Below are 23,096 nucleotides of genomic sequence, written 5' to 3'. Positions count from 1 at the left end.
AGGTGGAATAACTATCCTTGTGCCTCTGAGTATGAAGTCAGATGAGTCCGCTACTGTTAGTTCACTTTGAACATGTTTGAATGATTTCAAAATGTCAGCATGCTGGGATTTATCTGTTAGATGCCACGTGTTGTTTCTGATGTGACCGATGACTTCCTGCAGAACCTGGTCTTTCAGAGTCTCTGTTTTTATCTCCTGAAGTGTCATGGCTTTTGGGGTGGAGTGATAAGAGAAGAAATTGACATACTCTTCTGCAACCTTACATGCACGAGCACTTTCATTCTCCTGTGTTGGCACTGGATGACGTGACATAAAGTCAGCTGGATTATCAGCACCTTTTCTGTATTCCACTCTGAAGTTATATGGCTGAAGTCTCAGTCCCCATCTTTCTATTCTGGCAGGTGGTTTTGATCTTGGGTTATTCCAGATGATTTCGAGTGCCTTGTGATCGGTCACCAGTGTGAATGGATGTCCATAAACATACAAGTGGAAATGTTCGCAACTCCACACAATGGCGAGCGCTTCTTTCTCAGTTTGCGAGTATCTCGTTTCCACATCACTCAGTGCTCTGCTTGCATATGCAATAATGTGCTTCATCCCCTTTTCATCTTGTTGACAGAGAATGGCACCCAGTCCTACTGGACTAGCATCAACAATCAGTTCAGTCAGTCTGCTGGGATAGAAGTAGGACATCGTCGTGTCGCTTGTGAGACTGACCTTGAGTGCCTGCAACGCAGTTTCTTGGTCCTGACCCCAGGTCCATGGGGTGTCCTTGTGTGTGAGCCTGCGCAGTGGCTCAGAGATCGATGAGAAGTCCCTGATGAACCTCGAGCAGTAATTGGCCATGCCAAGGAGACTTTTGATGTCAGCAGGTGTTTTCGGGCTGGGAGCGTGTTGAACTGCTGCAACCTTTTTAGGATCTGCTGAAACGCCACCTGCAGAGAAGATGAAACCAAAAAACTCAAGTTTTGTTTTATTAAATTCACACTTCTCTCGATTCAGAGTAAGACCTGACTCTGATAGTCGCTTAAAGAGAGCTGTAAGATTGTTGTCATGGTCAGCCTGGTCCCTGCCAAAAACTATAATGTCATCACTGAGATTTTTGACTCCGTTCAGTCCTTGCAGCGTCTGATGAATAGCATTTTGGAACACTTCAGCTGCAGAAGAGACTCCAAAGCTCAGTCTTTTATATCTCCGAAGTCCCAGATGAGTAGTGAATGTCGTAATGTAGCGGCTGTCAGGGTGTAGTTCAAGTTGGTGGTATCCTGCCCTGAGATCAAGTTTTGAGAACACCGTAGATCCATTCAGCTCATGGATTACATCATCAATCGTGGGTGTGACATGTCGTTCACGTTCGATTGCAGTGTTTGCTTGTCTCATGTCCACACATATCCGTACTTCGTCTGGATTCTTTGGTTCTGGCAGTGTTACAATGGGTGAAACCCATGGTGTTGGTCCCGTAACTTTTTCAATAATGTCATCAGCTTCCAATTTCTGAAGTTCGTCCTCCACTTTTTGACGTAAGTGAAAAGGAACACGTCTGTGTGGTTGACAGGTTGATTTTACATCTGTGTTTATGTGCAGTTTCACTTGAAAATCTTTGAGTTTTCCAATTCCCTGGAAAAGTTCTGGGTGTTGTTCCACTAGTTTGGCTGCAACAGAACGTTGAGACTGAGAAGTGACTGCAGTGACAATATGAAGGAGTCCCAAGTCTTTTGAGGTTTCAAAACTCAAAATATTGAAACCTCCTCCTTTAATGACAAAGAAGGAACACCTAACTGTTTTGTCTTGTTTTTCCACACTGCACCTGAACGCACCACACACAGGGAGAGACGTAGATGAGTGGTATGGGTAGATTTTGATGTCTGTAGAAGTTAACATAGGACGTGGTGTCAGTTTGTTGTAGGTGGCTTCAGTTAAGCAGTTAGCAGTGGCCCCAGAGTCGATTAGCACCGGTATCTGGGTGCCCATTACTCTGACTTCAGTGTGTGGGAGTTTAGGATGTTGAGCTGTGTTCACCACATATACATAAGCGTCATCACTGCTGGATGTGTGCCCTGTCTCCACATGTGCAGCGCTGTCTGTTACTTGATGAACAGTTTGCGGTGGCAGGTTTCTCTTATACTTCTTTCCATAATGTGTCTCTTTTCTCTTTGAGCGACATTGCTTTGCAAAATGATTGAATTTGCCACAAGCATTACAGATTTTGTCTTTGGCTGGGCAGCCTTGCTCATGAGGATATCTGCCTCCACAGTTTCGACAGCGGTTATTCGGCTGCCATGAGGGTGTCCATTTGTTTCTAGTCGTGGCGTCACGGCCTGTTTTGTGCTGTACTTTATTAACTGCAGCTGTCTTGTCAGCTTCCATCCCTGTAGCTTGCAATTCTGACAACTCACATGCACGGCCATGATTCAATAGATCATCCAACGTTAAATCAGGTTCTCTGAGTGCTTTTCTACGCAGCTGTGATGATGTACAGCTTTGGATAATTTGTGTTTTAATCTCTGCAGCCATGTCTGCAAACTCACAGTTTTTGGCTAGAATCCTCAGCCTGGTGTGATAGTTGTCCAACGTTTCACCTGATTCCTGCACCGCTTTCCTGAACAGATAAATCTGATACTGCACATGTTTCTTGGGCGCAAAGTATGCTGACAGTTTCTGTTTTGTATCTGCGTACTTGTCGCCATCCGTTGCTAACGTGTCGTAAACGTCATGCACTTTTTCGCCAGACACATGCAGCAGTAATGCTCTTAATCTCGCATCTCCAGTAATATTCATTGCCGTGGTATAGTTTTCAAACCTCTGAAGCCATTTCGTCCAGCGAGGTCCGACGGAACCGAGGTCGGTCTCCGTGTCGAAGGGTGGAAGTGGAGTAGCGTGTGCAGCCATGTTCTTGTCTCTTAAGCTCCGGGTAGGGAAACTTCCTTTGTCTTGCTTTGGTTGTAGCCTTTACTCTCGTCGCCAATGTAATGTTTGCATGCCTCCAACATTAATGATGACACCTTCAGTATTTCTCAGTTCCGTTCTTTAATTATCGGGCTTGCAGCGGCAACGCAATCTGCAGCGGTAACTTGTTTATTTCCTGTTTCCTCTCCCTTACATTCGACCTTTCAAAATAAAATCTCTGTAAACATCACATCTGTGAGGCTCATATGCAATACATTAAAACCAAATCATATCAAAACAAAAGTTTTTATCCAATGAAAGGTTCATTAAAACAATGTAAATATACATTTCAAAACAATTCTATGGGGCAACTGTTGCCAGGTTAGGTTTGACTTTGTGATCAAATTCAAACCTAAACGACAGTTAGGTTTGACTTTGTGATCTGAACACTTCAAGACAAACTTCAGACAAAAAAACTAAGAAAAACAGTCACAAAACTCAAGATGAGTGAAGAAAGCCAGCCGCCATACAAGTCGAGCTCAGTGTATAATGAACTCCGTTTGGAGGGACAATTTTGTGATGCAATCATCAAAGTGGAGGATGTTGAATTTCCGGTCCACAAGATCATCCTGTGTAACTGCACCCCGTACTTCAGGTGAGTTGCTTACCTGATAATGTGAAGGAAGGTTGACTGATTTATACTTGTGAAAAATGTAATTCATGGTCTTAGTCTGTGAAACAGTGCCAACAAAAAGGAACATGTTGAATCATGGAGCTTTTCTGATAGAAAGACTTTGTCACGGTCAACTGACAGATAGACCCAAAACACAATGCAAACATTTGCAGATTTCATCTTTACCTTCACAGAGCTCCAGATTCCACTTCAGTAAATGTGCCATTTAAAAAGCACTGTGAATCACTTGGTGATTGTATGAACTAAATTCAGACTGTGTTGAGCCGAAGTCTAATTTATGTGTTTTAAGTTACATTAATATCTTCTCAACTGTTATTCACACAGTAAAACACACCAGACTTACTGATACTTAAAAGGTTGAAAGTTATACGCTGAGCAAAAGTTTATAGATGAGTTTTTGTTCATTTGTTTATTTGTTTGTTAAGCTATTTAACGCTGATAAATGAATCATTTAAGCATGAAAAGGACACCTACTATAACTTGAAGGATGAACCAGTATTGTTTCTACACATAACACACAACTTAGCGAAGAAACAATTTTAAAGACAAAACAAGGAGTGGCAGGCATAAAAGAAGTAATGATCTACAGCAGATGAACAGTATCTGAAAGTCATGTCCTTAAGAAAAATGAAAGAATCCAGCAAATTCCAGACACAAGACCATTTAGTCCATCTACTTTTCATGAAACCTCATCAGAAATGGTTATGGAAGGGAAACAGAGAGTGTAATTGAGCAAAATGCACTGGAACTTCCATAAGGAAAGGAAACAGACTGAGGTATGCCAAATTACATATAACTAGAGTGAAGATCAGTAGAAACTGGCCTTATGGAGTTGATTTCAGTATTTGTCATAGAGGTACAACAGTGAGTGTCTAGAGTTAACTTTAAAACACGGTGGAGGCTCTGTCATGGTGTGGGACTGCATTTTGTTTTGCATACTGCCAATGTAATAAAGGCATTGAAAACCCAATAATCAAGCACACTAAACATGTACAAACTCTGTTTTGGAGTTATATACTCTAATGGCAATATGGACTAGACATTACAAGACGATCACAATAATCACATAGTAACACATGTAATTAGGTGATCATTTCCATTCCAGTCAATTGGTTTTATATATTTATCCTACTTGTGCATGATGTAGTTTACGATCTTGATGCCTCCACACCTTTTAATATTTTGTACTCTGTCTCCATCTCTACCCTCAGGGCTCTTTTCACCCAATGCAGCGACCCAGACAAACAGGTCTTCAACATACCTGGCTTGTCTCCTCAGATGATGCCACTCATCATTGACTTTGCATACACTGGCTCTGTTTCCATAACAGAGAAAAATGCAGTGGAACTTCTCATGGCAGCTCATCAACTCAATGCAATGGACATTGTGAAACTCTGCTGTGACTTCCTCGGGGAGCAACTGTGCCCAGAGAACTGTGTTGGCATTTGGCAGTTCACAAAAGTATGCTTATTACCCGAACTACGCGCCAAGGCCTACCACTACATCATCAATAACTTTGAGCAGGTTGTTCTTGAGGAGGAGTTCCTGCAGCTAACTGTGGAGGAAGTTGCTGATATCCTTGATAGAGAGGACCTCAATGTGCAGTTGGAGATCACCGTGTATGAAGCGCTTATAAAGTGGATTAGCCATGTACCTGCAGAACGGGAACAACACCTCACCGCTCTGTTGTCCAAGGTGTATAAACTTTCATTACTACATTTAGTTTGGACTGAAATCTTCAGCATTTAAGTGATAGATTGAGTCGATCCATCTCGGTATAAGGATGCTTTAATCTCTTGAGATGTTGCTCTTTTCAGCTATAGCCAAACCACATTTAAGAAATTCTCTTCAAGAGCATTAAAACTGTATCAGATCGCTACACACATATTATAGAATAAATTATTTTTATTAAGTATAGTTGCTAGGGCTATGACTAAAAACTGTCCCTAACAAGTACAACCATTCTCCCCTGTTTGTGTTCCCCAGCTTTATTTTATTTTATTTATTTTTGTATAAAGTTATACTTAAGACTTTAGATTTAAAATTGATCTTCATTACAACTGTACAAAAGACTTTTGTCCCTGCTGACAAAAAGGCTAATGGTGTCTGACTTTGGTCGCTCTCTTGCTAGCAGTAAGAAAATTAAACAACATTAGGAGCATTATCCTAAAGAAGCTTGAGTTTACTAAAACTGATGTAGTTGATATTCAGTGTTTTTTCCATTTTCTAAGTCATATTCTGTCTGTCATCTCTCTGTAGGTCCGACTGGGACTGATGACTTTAGACTACCTAACGGACAATGTGCTGTCCAGTGAGCTGGTGGGGACCAATTCTGAGTGCCAGTCCATGATACGTAATGCCATCGCAGACATACATGGTCTAGGAAACAGACCCTTCATGTCTGGCTTGTGTCACCCTCTTGCTCGTCCCCGCCTGCCTAATTCCATCCTGCTGGCCATTGGGGGGTGGAGTGGTGGTGATCCAACTAACGGCATCGAGGCCTACGATTACCGGGCTAACTGCTGGGTCAACGTAACGAACAACCTTGAGCGTCCTCGTGCTTATCATGGAGCCGCCTTCCTCAATGGGTACGTCTACTCCGTTGGTGGCTTCGACAGGGTGGAGCATTTCAACAGCGTCCGTAGGTTTGACCTGACCACTCGCACCTGGAATGAGGTGGCACCCATGCACTCCCGCCGCTGCTATGTGAGCGTGACTGTGTTGAACGGGTTCATCTATGCCCTGGGAGGCTACGACGGGCATGTACGACTCAGCAGTGCAGAGCGCTATCAACCTGAAATCAACCAGTGGAGTCTTATTGCACCGATGCACGAACAGAGGAGCGACGCCAGCTGCACAACACTTTACAGCCGGGTGGGTGAAGTAAAAGAGTAGCAGAGAAAGAGAGCACACAGGCCTACAGACCTGTCAGCAACCTTTTGGTAACAACCAGTTGCTAGGGAAAAATGTGTACTCCTCAGCTGGTTAGGCAGTGGTTGTATGAAAGACTACAGATTTCTACAGCAAATAGTTTGTGAGTGTTTGCAGACAAGTCAGAGTACTCCATGCAAACCTCTGGTGTGCTCAACAGTCTGCTAACAACCAAAGCAAACACAAGGAGGCTTGTGGTGCAACACCTTCTTGGTTACAATTTCAGACTAGCGACAGCCATCAGCCTCCAGCAACCACTTGCCAACCAGTCAGGGAATACACATTTTTTACAGTGAAGCGAGGTGCAAGATCGGTCACAAACTGGTTTCTATGTTCATGTTTTGTCAAATTTAAAAGTATATTTTAAAAAGTTGAAAAATATACTAATATATATCTATTTTGTTTCTAACTGATCACAAGTGCATCTTTGCATTTATGTACAGTACTTTAGTAGAATTGACCTGTCAACTCAAATATAACAGATATTTAAAAAATTGTAAAACACATCATTTTATTATATCAAGATCCCAAATTACAGTTATTTATTTGCATTCCTGAAGAGAAAAATTAGCCTTATTGATTGAATGTTATGTTTGATTCATTTCTGACTTTCTGACTCAAAGATGTCCCACGTACTCAGGTCAAATTTGGGTACATAAACATGTTTTTATGACAGGAAATTGTAAAACACACACACATTTGTTAATTGCTGTATTTTTCAGTTGGACACTTGGGTACTGAGTATCGGTCTAACTTCACAAATGATGTAGAAACATTTCACTTACAGGTAACATTGTTTCCATCTGAAACCTATTAAAAGTAAAAATACTTCATGTCCCTTTTTTGTTTTAAGATTTACATTTGTGGTGGATTCAATGGCAACGAGTGTCTGCAGACAGCTGAATATTTCAACCCAGAGACCAACCAGTGGACGATGATCAGCCCCATGAACAGCCGCCGCAGCGGGATAGGTGTCATTGCATATGCGGATCATGTCTTTGCAGTAAGACCACAAAGAAGTGCTGACACTCACGTAACATACAAATCAAATCTGTAATGTGCTTTGATCAGCAAGGTTTAACACAGATTTGGCTGACACAGAATTTTGCTAACTTTGTTTTGTATTTATCAATGAACAGATTCCTATCCTGACCACAGGTTCAGAGAAGGCATTCTTACTCATTCTATGTATTAATTTAACTGATTAGTGATGTTTCTGCCTCATTAATTTTTTTCATTTCATGTGCCCCATTCCCAAAATGTTGTGTCTTTGATGATTTCACTCATGATTTCACATTTCACTCAGTACAACAGAAATACTTATTCAAAACCAACATTGTCATCCTCATCGATCCACTAGGGGACATATGTTAGAGACAATTTCAAAGTTATCCTGCAACACCTTTAGAAAAATGAGGGAATAAGCCAAGTGATTAGAACTCATCCTCTGGGGACAGGAGGCATTTTAGCTGTAAATTTATCTTGCTATTTGCCTTAAAACCACTTATTTAGTTGATTTGCAGCTGCACCCTTTGGTAAAAAGCAAAGATTGTAGTCTCACCTTCTGAGACACACTTCTTTATTTAGCTAGCTACCGTTTAGTATTTATTTTCTATTCAGACTAAGTCTAGCAGGTGCATGTTCTTACAGGGGTGCTGTGAAGCTGGTTACACTTACATTCAATCATTTGACCCATGCATTAATTTTTAGGTTGGTGGCTTCGATGGAAACAACCGTCTGCGCACCGCTGAGGCTTACAACCCACATTCCAATACGTGGAACCTCGTGTCCTCTATGCTGACCCCCCGCAGTAACTTTGGCATTGAGGTAATCGACGATCGCCTCTTTGCCGTCGGGGGTTTCAACGGCTTCACCACCACTTTCAACGTCGAGTACTACGACGCTTTAACCAACGAGTGGTATGAGGCGTGCGACATGGAGATTTTCCGCAGCGCCTTGAGCTGCTGTGTGGTGTCCGGACTTTCCAACCTGACTGAGTACACCTTACCTCGTGACATCCTGCCACTTGCAAATGTGCCAGAAGAAGAAATGGAGTCAGCGGAGTCCATGTAACATCTTTATAGTGCAGTACTGCCATGTGTCAACATCTGAGACTCCAACATGAAGGACTGAAATAAATCTTTAGAGCATTAAACAGCTGGTGAACTGGACATTTTTTTGTAGATATTTCGAAACTTTCAGTATGTGTGTGAGGAGACCCTGTACTGTAGATATTGGGTTTCATCAAGATTACGCCTTTGCAACAATAAGAAATTTAAAAGATTTTTTCATTCCCTGTAATGTATGGCTGCTGAGTAGCCATAACAGACATGCACACAGGGTGATCACATCACAATGAGCCGCATGTGGGACTTTTCCAACTCTTGCTAGGTAAACACAACAAGAATAAAGGGAAGCTTTCACTCTCCCTTGTTATTTCAGCTGCGCGTCTGTCTGGTAACAGTATATAGGTTTGAGTAAGGATGTATCCACAGGTCTTTTTGGAGCGATATGTGACAACCTATGAATCTTTAGCCAAATATCACACAAATACACTGTGTCGCTTCACACCATTTTTTCTCTTGTGTGAAACCAAAAAATAACTCTATCTATATATATATCTTTCATCTGCTTTGTGGTATTTTTCACTATATTGCATAGAATGATATATTTGTTTATGATAAAAAGTATGACCTTTATATGTACTAAGGGAAATCCAGTGTTTAAAAAGGTGGATCTCCTCCAGAGCCTGTAAAATGTGGGATATTGGATCAAGATGTGGAGACGGGGGAACAGCATAAAAATGCTGTGCAGTCCCCCTTAAAGAGGGACATCTGATCCCCCTACCTGCACAACATGAAGGTTGAAGCAACACCAGTAAAACAACACCTTATGGTGGCAAACCACCGTGTACACAGTGAACTGCAAAGCTGTTCATAGGAACATCCTCCATCCATGGTGGTGTTATCTTTATTCTGATACCGAATTGATTGATTTATGAATTTACTGCAAACATTTCTTACATTTTTCTTATTGCAAGCAGAACTGATGGTTAAAAATGTTTATTTGTGTGTTTGTTGTTTGCTGGGGAGATAAACTGGATTGCATTTTTGTTGTAAACTGTTATTTCAAGATAACGGAGTCCAGTACAGCACGTCCCCAACAACTGGAAACTCAGTAATAACAGAGCCAACACACAAAACAATAAAATCTATACTAGTCAGAAAAATCAGAAAAAAACGGCCTATTAAGTTTGAATATGAACTAAATATGATATTGTAGTCCATATTTAAATAGGACTACAATTTAATCTAAGTTCTTTCAGAAGTGTTATGTTACAGGTTGACCTCTGTGAAGCAAACATACAAAATGCTAGGTGATATCTGTGAGGCTCATATACAATACATTAAAACCAAATCAAATCAAAACAAAAGTTTTTATGCAATGAAAGGTTCATTAAAACAATGTAAATATACATTTCAAAACAATTCTATGGGGCAACTGTTGCCAAGTCATCATGATGTCATAAGCCTCCATTCCACAATTCCACAGTTAGGTTTGACTTTGTGATCTGAACACTTCAAGACAAACTTCAGACAAAAAAACTAAGAAAAACAGTCACAAAACTCAAGATGAGTGGAGAAAGCCAGCCGCCATACAAGTCGAGCTCAGTGTATAATGAACTCCGTTTGGAGGGACAATTTTGTGATGCAATCATCAAAGTGGAGGATGTTGAATTTCCGGTCCACAAGATCATCCTGTGTAACTGCACCCCGTACTTCAGGTGAGTTGCTTACCTGATAATGTGAAGGAAGGTTGACTGATTTATACCTGTGAAAAATGTAATTCATGGTCTTAGTCTGTGAAACAGTGCCAACAAAAAGGAACATGTTGAATCATGGAGCTTTTCTGATAGAAAGACTTTGTCACGGTCAACTGACAGATAGACCCAAAACACAATGCAAACATTTGCAGATTTCATCTTTACCTTCACAGAGCTCCAGATTCCACTTCAGTAAATGTGCCATTTAAAAAGCACTGTGAATCACTTGGTGATTGTATGAACTAAATCCAGACTGTGTTGAGCCGAAGTCTAATTTATGTGTTTTAAGTTACATTAATATCTTCTCAACTGTTATTCACACAGTAAAACACACCAGACTTACTGATACTAAAAAGGTTGAAAGTTATACGCTGAGCAAAGGTTTATAGATGAGTTTTTGTTCATTTGTTTATTTGTTTGTTAAGCTATTTAACGCTGATAAATGAATCATTTAAGCATGAAAAGGACACCTACTATAACTTGAAGGATGAACCAGTATTGTTTCTACACATAACACACAACTTAGCGAAGAAACAATTTTAAAGACAAAACAAGGAGTGGCAGGCATAAAAGAAGTAATGATCTACAGCAGATGAACAGTATCTGAAAGTCATGTCCTTAAGAAAAACGAAAGAATCCAGCAAATTACAGACACAAGACCATTTAGTCCATCTACTTTTCATGAAACCTCATCAGAAATGGTTATGGAAGGGAAACAGAGAGTGTAATTGAGCAAAATGCACTGGAACTTCCATAAGGAAAGGAAACAGACTGAGGTATGCAAAATTACGCAATCACTAGACTAAAGATCAGGGCAAACTGGCCTTATGGAGTTGATTTCAGTATTTGTCATAGAGGTACAACAGTGAGTGTCTAGAGTTAACTTTAAAACACGGTGGAGGCTCTGTCATGGTGTGGGACTGCATTTTGTTTTGCATACTGCCAATGTAATAAAGGCATTGAAAACCCAATAATCAAGCACACTAAACATGTACAAACTCTGTTTTGGAGTTATATACTCTAATGGCAATATGTACTAGACATTACAAGACGATCACAATAATCACATAGTAACACATGTAATTAGGTGATCATTTCCATTCCAGTCAATTGGTTTTATATATTTATCCTACTTCTGCATGACATAGTTTACAATCTTGTTTCCTCCACACCTTTTAATATTTTGTACTCTGTCTCCATCTCTACCCTCAGGGCTCTTTTCACCCACTGCAGCGACCCAGACAAACAGGTCTTCAACATACCTGGCTTGTCTCCTCAGATGATGGCACTCATCATTGACTTTGCATACACTGGCTCTGTTTCCATAACAGAGAAAAATGCAGTGGAACTTCTCATGGCAGCTGATCAACTCAATGCAATGGACATTGTGAAACTCTGCTGTGACTTCCTCGGGGAGCAACTGTGCCCAGAGAACTGTGTTGGCATTTGGCAGTTCACAAAAGTATGCTTATTACCCGAACTACGCGCCAAGGCCTACCACTACATCATCAATAACTTTGAGCAGGTTGTTCTTGAGGAGGAGTTCCTGCAGCTAACTGTGGAAGAAGTTGCTGATATCCTTGATAGAGAGGACCTCAATGTGCAGTTGGAGACCACCGTGTATGAAGCGCTTATAAAGTGGATTAGCCATGTACCTGCAGAACGGGAACAACACCTCACCGCTCTGTTGTCCAAGGTGTATAAACTTTCATTACTACATTTAGTTTGGACTGAAATCTTCAGCATTTAAGTGATAGATTGAGTCGATCCATCTGGGTATAAGGACGCTTTAATATCTCGAGATGTTGCTCTTTTCAGCTGTAGCCAAACCACATTTAAGAAATTCTCTTCAAGAGCATTAAAACTGTATCAGATCGCTACACAAATATTATAGAATAAATTATTTTTATTAAGTATAGTTGCTAGGGCTATGACTAAAAACTGTCCCTAACAAGTACAACCATTCTCCCCTGTTTGTGTTCCCCAGCTTTATTTTATTTTATTTATTTTTGTATAAAGTTATACTTAAGACTTTAGATTTAAAATTGATCTTCATTACAACTGTACAAAAGAGTTTTGTCCCTGCTGACAAAAAGGCTAATGGTGTCTGACTTTGGTCGCTCTCTTGCTAGCAGTAAGAAAATTAAACAACATGAGGAGCATTATCCTAAAGAAGCTTGAGTTTACTAAAACTGATGTAGTTGATATTCAGTGTTTTTTCTATTTTCTAAGTCATATTCTGTCTGTCATCTCTCTGTAGGTCCGACTGGGACTGATGACTTTAGACTACCTAACGGACAATGTGCTGTCCAGTGAGCTGGTGGGGACCAATTCTGAGTGCCAGTCCATGATAACTAATGCCATCTTAGACATACATGGTCTAGGAAGCAGACCCTTCATGTCTGGCTTCTGTCACCCTCTTGCTCGTCCCCGCCTGCCTCATTCCATCCTGCTGGCCATTGGGGGGTGGAGTGGTGGTGATCCAACTAACGACATTGAGGCCTACGATTACCGGGCTAACTGCTGGGTCAACGTAACAGACAACTTCGAGCGTCCTCGTGCGTATCATGGAGTCGCCTTCCTCAACGGGTACGTCTACTCCGTTGGTGGCTTCGACAGGGTGGAGTATTTCAACAGCGTCTGTAGGTTTGACCTGACCACTCGCACCTGGAATGAGGTGGCACCCATGCACTCCCGCCGCTGCTATGTGAGCGTGACTGTGTTGAACGGGTTCATCTATGCCCTGGGAGGCTACGACGGGCATGTACAACTCAGCAGTGCAGAGCGCTATCAACCTGAAATCAACCAGTGGAGTCTTATTGCACCGATGCACGAACAGAGGAGCGACGCCAGCTGCACAACACTTTACAGCCGGGTGGGTGAAGTAAAAGAGTAGCAGAGAAAGAGAGCACACAGGCCTAGAGACCTGTCAGCAACCTTTTGGTAACAACCAGTTGCTAGGGAAAAATCTGTACTCCTCAGCTGGTTAGGCAGTGGTTGTATGAAAGACTACAGATTTCTACAGCAAATAGTTTGTGAGTGTTTGCAGACAAGTCAGAGTATTCCATGCAAACCTCTGGTGTGCTCAACAGTCTGCTAACAACCAAAGCAAACACAAGGAGGCTTGTGGTGCAACACCTTCTTGGTTACAATTTCAGACTAGTGACAGCCATCAGCCTCCAGCAACCACTTGCCAACCAGTCAGGGAATACACATTTTTTACAGTGAAGCGAGGTGCAAGATAGGTCACAAACTGGTTTCTATGTTCATGTTTTCAAATTTAAAAAGTATATTTTAAAAAGTTGAAAAATATACTAATATATATCTATTTTGTTTCTAACTGATCACAAGTGCATCTTTGCATTTATGTACAGTACTTTAGTAGAATTGACTTGTCAACTAAAATATAAAACATATTAAAAAATAGTAAAACACATCATTATTTTATTTTATTAAGATCCCAAATTACAGTTATTTATTTGCATTGCTGAACAGAAAAATTAGCCTTATTGATTGAATGTTATGTTTGATTCATTTCTGACTTCTCAAAGAAGTCCCACGTACTCAGGTCAAATTTGGGTACATAAACATGTTTTTATGACAGGTAACTGTAAAACACACACATTTGTTAATTGCTGTATTTTTCAGTTGGACACCTAGTTACTGAGTATCGGTCTAACTTCACAAATGATGTGGAAACATTTCACTTACAGGTAACTTTGTTTCCATCTGAAACCTAAGAAAAGTAAAAATACTTCATTGTTTTGTCTTCAGATTTACATTTGTGGTGGATTCAATGGCAACGAGTGTCTGCAGACAGCTGAATATTACAACCCAGAGACCAACCAGTGGACGATGATCAGCCCCATGAACAGCCGCCGCAGTGGGATAGGTGTCATTGCATATGCGGATCATGTCTTTGCAGTAAGACCACAAAATAGTGCTGACACTCACGTAACATACAAATCAAATCTGTAATGTGCTTTGATCAGCAAGGTTTAACACAGATTTGGCTGACACAGAATTTTGCTAACTTTGTTTTGTATTTATCAATGAACAGATTCCTATCCTGACCACAGGTTCAGAGAAGGCATTCTTACTCATTCTATGTATTAATTTAACTGATTAGTGATGTTTCTGCTGCATTAGTTTTTTTTTTCATTTCATGTGCCCCATTCCCAAAATGTTGTGTCTTTGATGATTTCACTCATGATTTCACATTTCACTCAGTACAACAGAAATACTTATTCAAAACCAACATTGTCATCGTCATCGTTCCACTAGGGGACATATGTTAGAGACAGTTTCAAAGTTATCCTGCAACACCTTTAGAAAAATGAGGGAATAAGCCAAGTGATTAGAACTCATCCTCTGGGGACAGGAGGCATTTTAGCTGTAAATTTATCTTGCTATTTGCCTTAAAACCACTTATTTAGTTGATTTACAGCTGCACCCTTTGGTAAAAAGCAAAGATTGTAGTCTCACCTTCTGAGACACACTTCTTTATTTAGCTAGCTACCGTTTAGTATTTATTTTCTATTCAGACTAAGTCTCTATTCAAAAAAAGGAAAAGTTATTATCAGCAGAATGCAGTGACCTTACCCTGGTGCTGACCTCGGGGTCTTTGATCAGGCTTTTAGGCCCCAAAGCCTGTCAGGGCTACTTTAATCTGTTATAGGAAGAAAGGACTGGAACTCAATGTTCCTTTTTGGACTAAAGGCAAAAGAGCTGTGAAGACATTTATACTGAAAACATAAATACTTTTTGTCGAGGGTTATTCATCTTTGGTCATAATTGCGTGACGTAATAGACAACAGTGCTTTAATAGCTGTAGTTGAGGCTATTGAGGCTCATAAAGACTTCTTCAACAGCTGGCTTCTACTTTATTTTACTTTTTCCTTTTAATTGGCCTGTGACAATGCAAATAATGGGACGTTAATGGGCCTTTTTTAAAACAACTTTTATGTGTAAACTCCATATAACAGCATGAGAATATGTCGGGTAACTGTTCGCTTTATCCAGGTTAAACCCTAAACCAATCAGAGTATTTCCAGTAGTCAGACCACACCTAAAGCAAACAATGTCCTTGTATCTGCAACATATTAAGGGCAACTGGACAATATTGCAACTTAATTCTTCAGTCACTTTCTGCAGTATCTGTGCAAAAACAGGTAAAGACGTATAGCAGGTGCATGTTCTTACAGGGGTGCTGTGAAGCTGGTTACACTCACATTCAATCATTTGACCCATGCATTTACTTTTAGGTTGGTGGCTTCGATGGAAACAACCATCTGTGCACCGCTGAGGCTTACAACCCACATTCCAATACGTGGAACCTCGTGTCCTCTATGCTGACCCCCCGCAGCAACTTTGGCATTGAGGTAATCGACGATTGCCTCTTTGCCGTCGGGGGTTTCAATGGCTTCACCACCACTTTCAACGTCGAGTACTACGACGCTTTAACCAACGAGTGGTATGAGGCGTGCAACATGGAGATTTTCCGCAGCGCCGTGAGCTGCTGTGTGGTGTCCGGACTTTCCAACCTGACTGAGTACACCTTACCTCGTGACATCCTGCCACTTGCAAATGTGCCAGAAGAAGAAATGGAGTCAGCGGAGTCCATGTAACATCTTTATAGTGCAGTACTGCCATGTGTCAACATCTGAGACTCCAACATGAAGGACTGAAATAAATCTTTAGAGCATTAAACAGCTGGTGAACTGGACATTTTTTTGTAGATATTTCAAAACTTTCAGTATGTGTGTGAGGAGACCCTGTACTGTAGATATTGGGTTTCATCAAGATTACGCCTTTGCAACAATAAGAAATTTAAAAGATTTTTTCATTCCCTGTAATGTATGGCTGCTGAGTAGCCATAACACCCATGCACACAAGGTGACCACATCACAATGAGCCGCATGTGAGACTTTTCCAACTCTTGCTAGGTAAACACAATAAGAATAAAGGGAAGCTTTCACTCTCCCTTGTTATTTCAGCTGCACGTCTGTCTGGTAACAGTATATAGGTTTGAGTAAGGATGTATCCACAGGTCTTTTTTGAGCGATATGTGACAATCTATGAATCTTTAGCCAAATATCACACAAATACACTGTGTCGCTTCACACCATTTTTTCTCTTGTGTGAAACCAAAAAATAACTCTATCTATATCTATATCTTTCATCTGCTTTGTGGTATTTTTCACTATATTGCATAGAATGATATATTTGTTTATGATAAAAAGTATGACCTTTATATGTACTAAGGGAAATCCAGTGTTTAAAAAGGTGGATCTCCTCCAGAGCCTGTAAAATGTGGGACATTGGATCAAGATGTGGGAGACGGGGGAACAGCATAAAAATGCTGTACAGTCCCCCTTAAAGAGGGACATCTGGTCCCCCTACCTGCACAACATGAAGGTTGAAGCAACACCAGTAAAACAACACCTTATGGTGGCAAACCAACGTGTACACAGTGAACTGCAAAGCTGTTCATAGGAACATCCTCCATCCATGGTGGTGTTATCTTTATTCTGATACCGAATTGATTGATTTATGAATTTACTGCAAACATTTCTTACATTTTTCTTATTACAAACAGAACTGACGGTTAAAAATGTTTATTTATGTGTTTGTTGTTTGCTGGGGAGATAAACTGGATTGCATTTTTGTTGTAAACTGTTATTTCAAGATAACGGAGTCCGGTACAGCACGTCCCCAACAACTGGAAACTCAGTAATAAAAGAGCCAACACACAAAACAATAAAAAGTATACTAGTCAGAAAAATCAGAAAAAAACGGCCTATTAAGGTTGAATATCAACTAAATATGATATTGTAGTCCATATTTAAAGAGGACTACAATTTAATCTAAGTTCTTTCAGAATTGTTATGTTACAGGTTGACCTCTGTGAAGCAAACATACAAAATGCTAGGTGATATCTGTGAGGCTCATATACAATACATTAAAACCAAATCAAATCAAAACAAAAGTTTTTATCCAATGAAAGGTTCATTAAAACAATGTAAATATACATTTCAAAACAATTCTATGGGGCAACTGTTGCCAGGTTAGGTTTGATTTTGATCACAAAGTCAAACCTAAACCACAGTTAGGTTTGACTTTGTGATCTGAACACTTCAAGACAAACTTCAGACAAAAAAACTAAGAAAAACAGTCACAAAACTCAAGATGAGTGGAGAAAGCCAGCCGCCATACAAGTCGAGCTCAGTGTATAATGAACTCCGTTTGGATGGACAATTTTGTGATGCAATCATCAAAGTGGAGGATGTTGAATTTCCGGTCCACAAGATCATCCTGTGTAACTGCACCCCGTACTTCAGGTGAGTTGCTTACCTGATAATGTGAAGGAAGGTTGACTGATTTATACTTGTGAAAAATGTAATTCATGGTCTTAGTCTGTGAAACAGTGCCAACAAAAAGGAACATGTTGAATCATGGAGCTTTTCTGATAGAAAGACTTTGTTATGGTCAACTGACAGATAGACCCAAAACACAATGCAAACATTTGCAGATTTCATCTTTACCTTCACAGAGCTCCAGATTCCACTTCAGTAAATGTGCCATTTAAAAAGCACTGTGAATCACTTGGTGATTGTATGAACTAAATCCAGACTGTGTTGAGCCGAAGTCTAATTTATGTGTTTTAAGTTACATTAATATCTTCTCCACTGTTATTCACACAGTAAAACACACCAGACTTACTGATACTAAAAAGGTTGAAAATTATACGCTGAGCAAAAGTTTATAGATGAGTTTTTGTTCATTTGTTTATTTGTTTGTTAAGCTATTTAACGCTGATAAATGAATCATTTAAGCATGAAAAGGACACCTACTATAACTTGAAGGATGAACCAGTATTGTTCTACACATAACACACAACTTAGCGAAGAAACAATTTTAAAGACAAAACAAGGAGTGGCAGGCATAAAAGAAGTAATGATCTACAGCACATGAACAGTATCTGAAAGTCATGTCCTTAAGAAAAACAAAAGAATCCAGCAAATTCCAGACACAAGACCATTTAGTCCATCTACTTTTCATGAAACCTCATCAGAAATGGTTATGGAAGGGAAACAGAGAGTGTAATTGAGCAAAATGCACTGGAACTTCCATAAGGAAAGGAAACAGACTGAGGTATGCCAAATTACGCAATCACTAGACTAAAGATCAGGGCAAACTTGCCTTATGGAGTTGATTTCAATATTTGTCATAGAGGTACAACAGTGAGTGTCTAGAGTTAACTTTAAAACACGGTGGAGGCTCTGTCATGGTGTGGGACTGCATTTTGTTTTGCATACTGCCAATGTAATAAAGGCATTGAAAACCCAATAATCAAGCACACTAAACATGTACAAACTCTGTTTTGGAGTTATATACTCTAATGGAAATATGGACTAGACATTACAAGACGATCACAATAATCACATAGTAACACATGTAATTAGGTGATCATATCCATTCCAGTCAATTGGTTTTATATATTTATCCTACTTGTGCATGATGTAGTTTATGATCTTGTTGCCTCCACACCTTTTAATATTTTCTACTCTGTCTCTATCTCTACCCTCAGGGCTCTTTTCACCCAATGCAGCGACCCAGACAAACAGGTCTTCAACATACCTGGCTTGTCTCCTCAGATGATGCCACTCATCATTGACTTTGCATACACTGGCTCTGTTTCCATAACAGAGAAAATGCAATGGAACTTCTCATGGCAGCTCATCAACTCAATGTAATGGACATTGTGAAACTCTGCTGTGACTTCCTCGGGGAGCAACTGTGCCCAGAGAACTGTGTTGGCATTTGGCAGTTCACAAAAGTATGCTTATTACCCGAACTACGCGCCAAGGCCTACCACTACATCATCAATAACTTTGAGCAGGTTGTTCTTGAGGAGGAGTTCCTGCAGCTAACTGTGGAAGAAGTTGCTGATATCCTTGATAGAGAGGACCTCAATGTGCAGTTGGAGACCACCGTGTATGAAGCGCTTATAAAGTGGATTAGCCATGTACCTGCAGAACGGGAACAACACCTAAACGCTCTGTTGTCCAAGGTGTATAAACTTTCATTACTACATTTAGTTTGGACTGAAATCTTCAGCATTTAAGTGATAGATTGAGTCGATCCATCTGGGTATAAGGATGCTTTAATATCTCGAGATGTTGCTCTTTTCAGCTGTAGCCAAACCACATTTAAGAAATTCTCTTCAAGAGCATTAAAACTGTATCAGATCGCTACACACATATTATAGAATAAATTATATTTATTAAGTATAGTTGCTAGAGCTATGACTAAAAACTGTCCCTAACAAGTACAACCATTCTCCCCTGTTTGTGTTCCCCAGCTTTATTTTATTTTATTTATTTTTGTATAAAGTTATACTTAAGACTTTAGATTTAAAATTGATCTTCAGTACAACTGTACAAAAGACTTTTGTCCCTGTTGACAAAAAGGCTAATGGTGTCTGACTTTGGTGCTCTCTTGCTAGCAGTAAGAAAATTAAACAACATTAGGAGCATTATCCTAAAGAAGCTTGAGTTTACTAAAACTGATGTAGTTGATATTCAGTGTTTTTTCCATTTTCTAAGTCATATTCTGTCTGTCATCTCTCTGTAGGTCCGACTGGGACTGATGACTTTAGACTACCTAACGGACAATGTGCTGTCCAGTGAGCTGGTGGCGACCAATTCTGAGTGCCAGTCCATGATAACTAATGCCATCTTAGACATACATGATCTAGGAAACAGACCCTTCATGTCTGGCTTCTGTCACCCTCTTGCTCGTCCCCGCCTGCCTCATTCCATCCTGCTGGCCATTGGGGGGTGGAGTGATGGTGATCCAACTAACGGCATCGAGGCCTACGATTACCGGGCTAACTGCTGGGTCAACGTAACGAACAACCTTGAGCGTCCTCGTGCTTATCATGGAGTCGCCTTCCTCAACGGGTACGTCTACTCCGTTGGTGGCTTCGACAGGGTGGAGCATTTCAACAGCGTCCGTAGGTTTGACCTGACCACTCGCACCTGGAATGAGGTGGCACCCATGCACTCCCACCGCTGCTATGTGAGCGTGACTGTGTTGAACGGGTTCATCTATGCCCTGGGAGGCTACGACGGGCATGTACGACTCAGCAGTGCAGAGCGCTATCAACCTGAAATCAACCAGTGGAGTCTTATTGCACCGATGCACGAACAGAGGAGCGACGCCAGCTGCACAACACTTTACAGCCGGGTGGGTGAAGTAAAAGAGTAGCAGAGAAAGAGAGCACACAGGCCTACAGACCTGTCAGCAACCTTTTGGTAACAACCAGTTGCTAGGTAAAAATGTGTACTCCTCACCTGATTAGGCAGTGGTTGTATGAAAGACTCCAGATTTCTACAGCAAATAGTTTGTGAGTGTTTGCAGACAAGTCAGAGTATTCCATGCAAACCTCTGGTGTGCTCAACAGTCTGCTAACAACCAAAGCAAACACAAGGAGGCTTGTGGTGCAACACCTTCTTGGTTACAATTTCAGACTAGTGACAGCCATCAGCCTCCAGCAACCACTTGCCAACCAGTCAGGGAATACACATTTTTTACAGTGAAGCGAGGTGCAAGATAGGTCACAAACTGGTTTCTATGTTCATGTTTTGTCAAATTTAAAAGTATATTTTAAAAAGTTGAAAAATATACTAATATATATCTATTTTGTTTCTAACTGATCACAAGTGCATCTTTGCATGTATGTAGAGTACTTTAGTTGAATTGACCTGTCAACTAAAATATAACAGATATTTAAAAAATTGTAAAACACATCATTTTATTATATAAGATCCCAAATTACAGTTATTTATTTGCATTCCTGAAGAGAAAATTAGCCTTATTGATTGAATGTTATGTTTGATTCATTTCTGACTTTCTGACTCAAAGAGTCCCACGTACTCAGGTCAAATTTGGGTACATAAACATGTTTTTATGACAGGAAATTGTAAAACACACATATTTGTTAATTGCTGTATTTTTCAGTTGGACGCTCTGGTACTGAGTATCGGTCTAACTTTACAAATGATGTGGAAACATTTCACTTACAGGTAACATTGTTTCCATCTGAAACCTAAGAAAAGTAAAAATACTTCATGTCCCTTTTTTGTTTTAAGATTTACATTTGTGGTGGATTCAATGGCAACGAGTGTCTGCAGACAGCTGAATATTCAACCCAGAGACCAACCAGTGGACGATGATCAGCCCATGAACAGCCGCCGCAGGGGATAGGTGTCATTGCATATGCGGATCATGTCTTTGCAGTAAGACCACAAAGTAGTGCTGACACTCACGTAACATACAAATCAAATCTGTAATGTGCTTTGATCAGCAAGGCTTAACACAGATTTGGCTGACACAGAATTTTGCTAACTTTGTTTTGTATTTATCAATGAACAGATTCCTATCCTGACCACAGGTTCAGAGAAGGCATTCTTACTCATTCTATGTATTAATTTAACTGATTAGTGATGTTTCTGCCTCATTAATTTTTTTCATTTCATGTGCCCCATTCCCAAAATGTTGTGTCTTTGATGATTTCACTCATGATTTCACATTTCACTCAGTACAACAGAAATACTTATTCAAAACCAACATTGTCATCCTCATCGTTCCACTAGGGGACATATGTTAGAGACATTTCAAAGTTATCCTGCAACACCTTTAGAAAAATGAGGGAATAAGCCAAGTGATTAGAACTCATCCTCTGGGGACAGGAGGCATTTTAGCTGTAAATTTATCTTGCTATTTGCCATAAAACCACTTATTTAGTTGATTTGCAGCTGCACCCTTTGGTAAAAAGCAAAGATTGTAGTCTCACCTTCTGAGACACACTTCTTTATTTAGCTAGCTACCGTTTAGTATTTATTTTCTATTCAGACTAAGTCTAGCAGGTGCATGTTCTTACAGGGGTGCTGTGAAGCTGGCTACACTTACATTCAATCATTTGACCCATGCATTAATTTTTAGGTTGGTGGCTTGATGGAACAACGTCTGCGCACCGCTGAGGCTTACAACCCGCATTCCAATACGTGGAACCTCGTGTCTCTATGCTGACCCCCCGCAGCAACTTTGGCATTGAGGTAATCGACGATGCCTCTTTGCCGTCGGGGGTTTCAAGGCTTCCACCACTTTCAACGTCGAGTACTACGACGCTTTAACCAACGAGTGGTATGAGGCGTGCGACATGGAGATTTTCCGCAGCGCTGTGAGCTGCTGTGTGGTGTCCGGACTTTCCAATCTGACTGAGTACACCTTACCTCGTGACATCCTGCCACTTGCAAATGTGCCAGAAGAAGAAATGGAGTCAGCGGAGTCCATGTAACATCTTTATAGTGCAGTACTGCCATGTGTCAACATCTGAGACTCCAACATGAAGGACTGAAATAAATCTTTAGAGCATTAAACAGCTGGTGAACTGGACATTTTTTTGTAGATATTTCAAAACTTTCAGTATGTGTGTGAGGAGACCCTGTACTGTAGATATTGGGTTTCATCAAGATTACGCCTTTGCAACAATAAGAAATTTAAAAGATTTTTTCATTCCCTGTAATGTATGGCTGCTGAGTAGCCATAACACCATGCACACAGGTGACAGATCACAATGAGCCGCATGTGGGACTTTCCAACTCTTGCTAGGTAAACACAATAAGAATAAAGGGAAGCTTTCACTCTCCCTTGTTATTTCAGCTGCGCGTCTGTCTGGTAACAGTATATAGGTTT

General features: G+C 40.4%; 2 protein-coding genes and 1 pseudogene across 2 annotated transcripts; all 3 read left to right on the top strand.

Annotated features, from left to right (window-relative positions):
* The first annotated feature begins 3,278 nt into the window (after positions 1-3,278).
* On the top strand, positions 3,279-8,682 carry LOC109196674 (kelch-like protein 10). The gene is made up of 5 exons (XM_019351093.2): positions 3,279-3,541; positions 4,792-5,275; positions 5,840-6,454; positions 7,365-7,514; positions 8,222-8,682. Exons 1-5 carry the CDS (start codon positions 3,390-3,392, stop codon positions 8,582-8,584), a joined length of 1,764 nt encoding a protein of 587 aa, XP_019206638.1. The 5' UTR covers positions 3,279-3,389; the 3' UTR covers positions 8,585-8,682.
* On the top strand, positions 3,290-16,059 carry LOC109196675 (kelch-like protein 10). The gene is made up of 6 exons (XM_019351094.2): positions 3,290-3,313; positions 10,068-10,295; positions 11,547-12,030; positions 12,595-13,209; positions 14,109-14,258; positions 15,599-16,059. The coding sequence occupies exons 2-6, from the start codon at positions 10,144-10,146 to the stop codon at positions 15,959-15,961; spliced, it is 1,764 nt and encodes a 587-aa protein (XP_019206639.1). The 5' UTR covers positions 3,290-3,313; positions 10,068-10,143; the 3' UTR covers positions 15,962-16,059.
* Positions 16,060-17,419: 1,360 nt separating this feature from the next.
* Positions 17,420-21,585, top strand: LOC109196349 (kelch-like protein 10; annotated as a pseudogene).
* The last annotated feature ends 1,511 nt before the right edge of the window (positions 21,586-23,096 follow it).

Source organism: Oreochromis niloticus, linkage group LG22 (assembly GCF_001858045.2).
Source record: "Oreochromis niloticus isolate F11D_XX linkage group LG22, O_niloticus_UMD_NMBU, whole genome shotgun sequence".
Taxonomy (NCBI): Eukaryota; Metazoa; Chordata; class Actinopteri; order Cichliformes; family Cichlidae; genus Oreochromis; species Oreochromis niloticus.
This window is presented reverse-complemented; position numbering and strand designations above follow the sequence as displayed.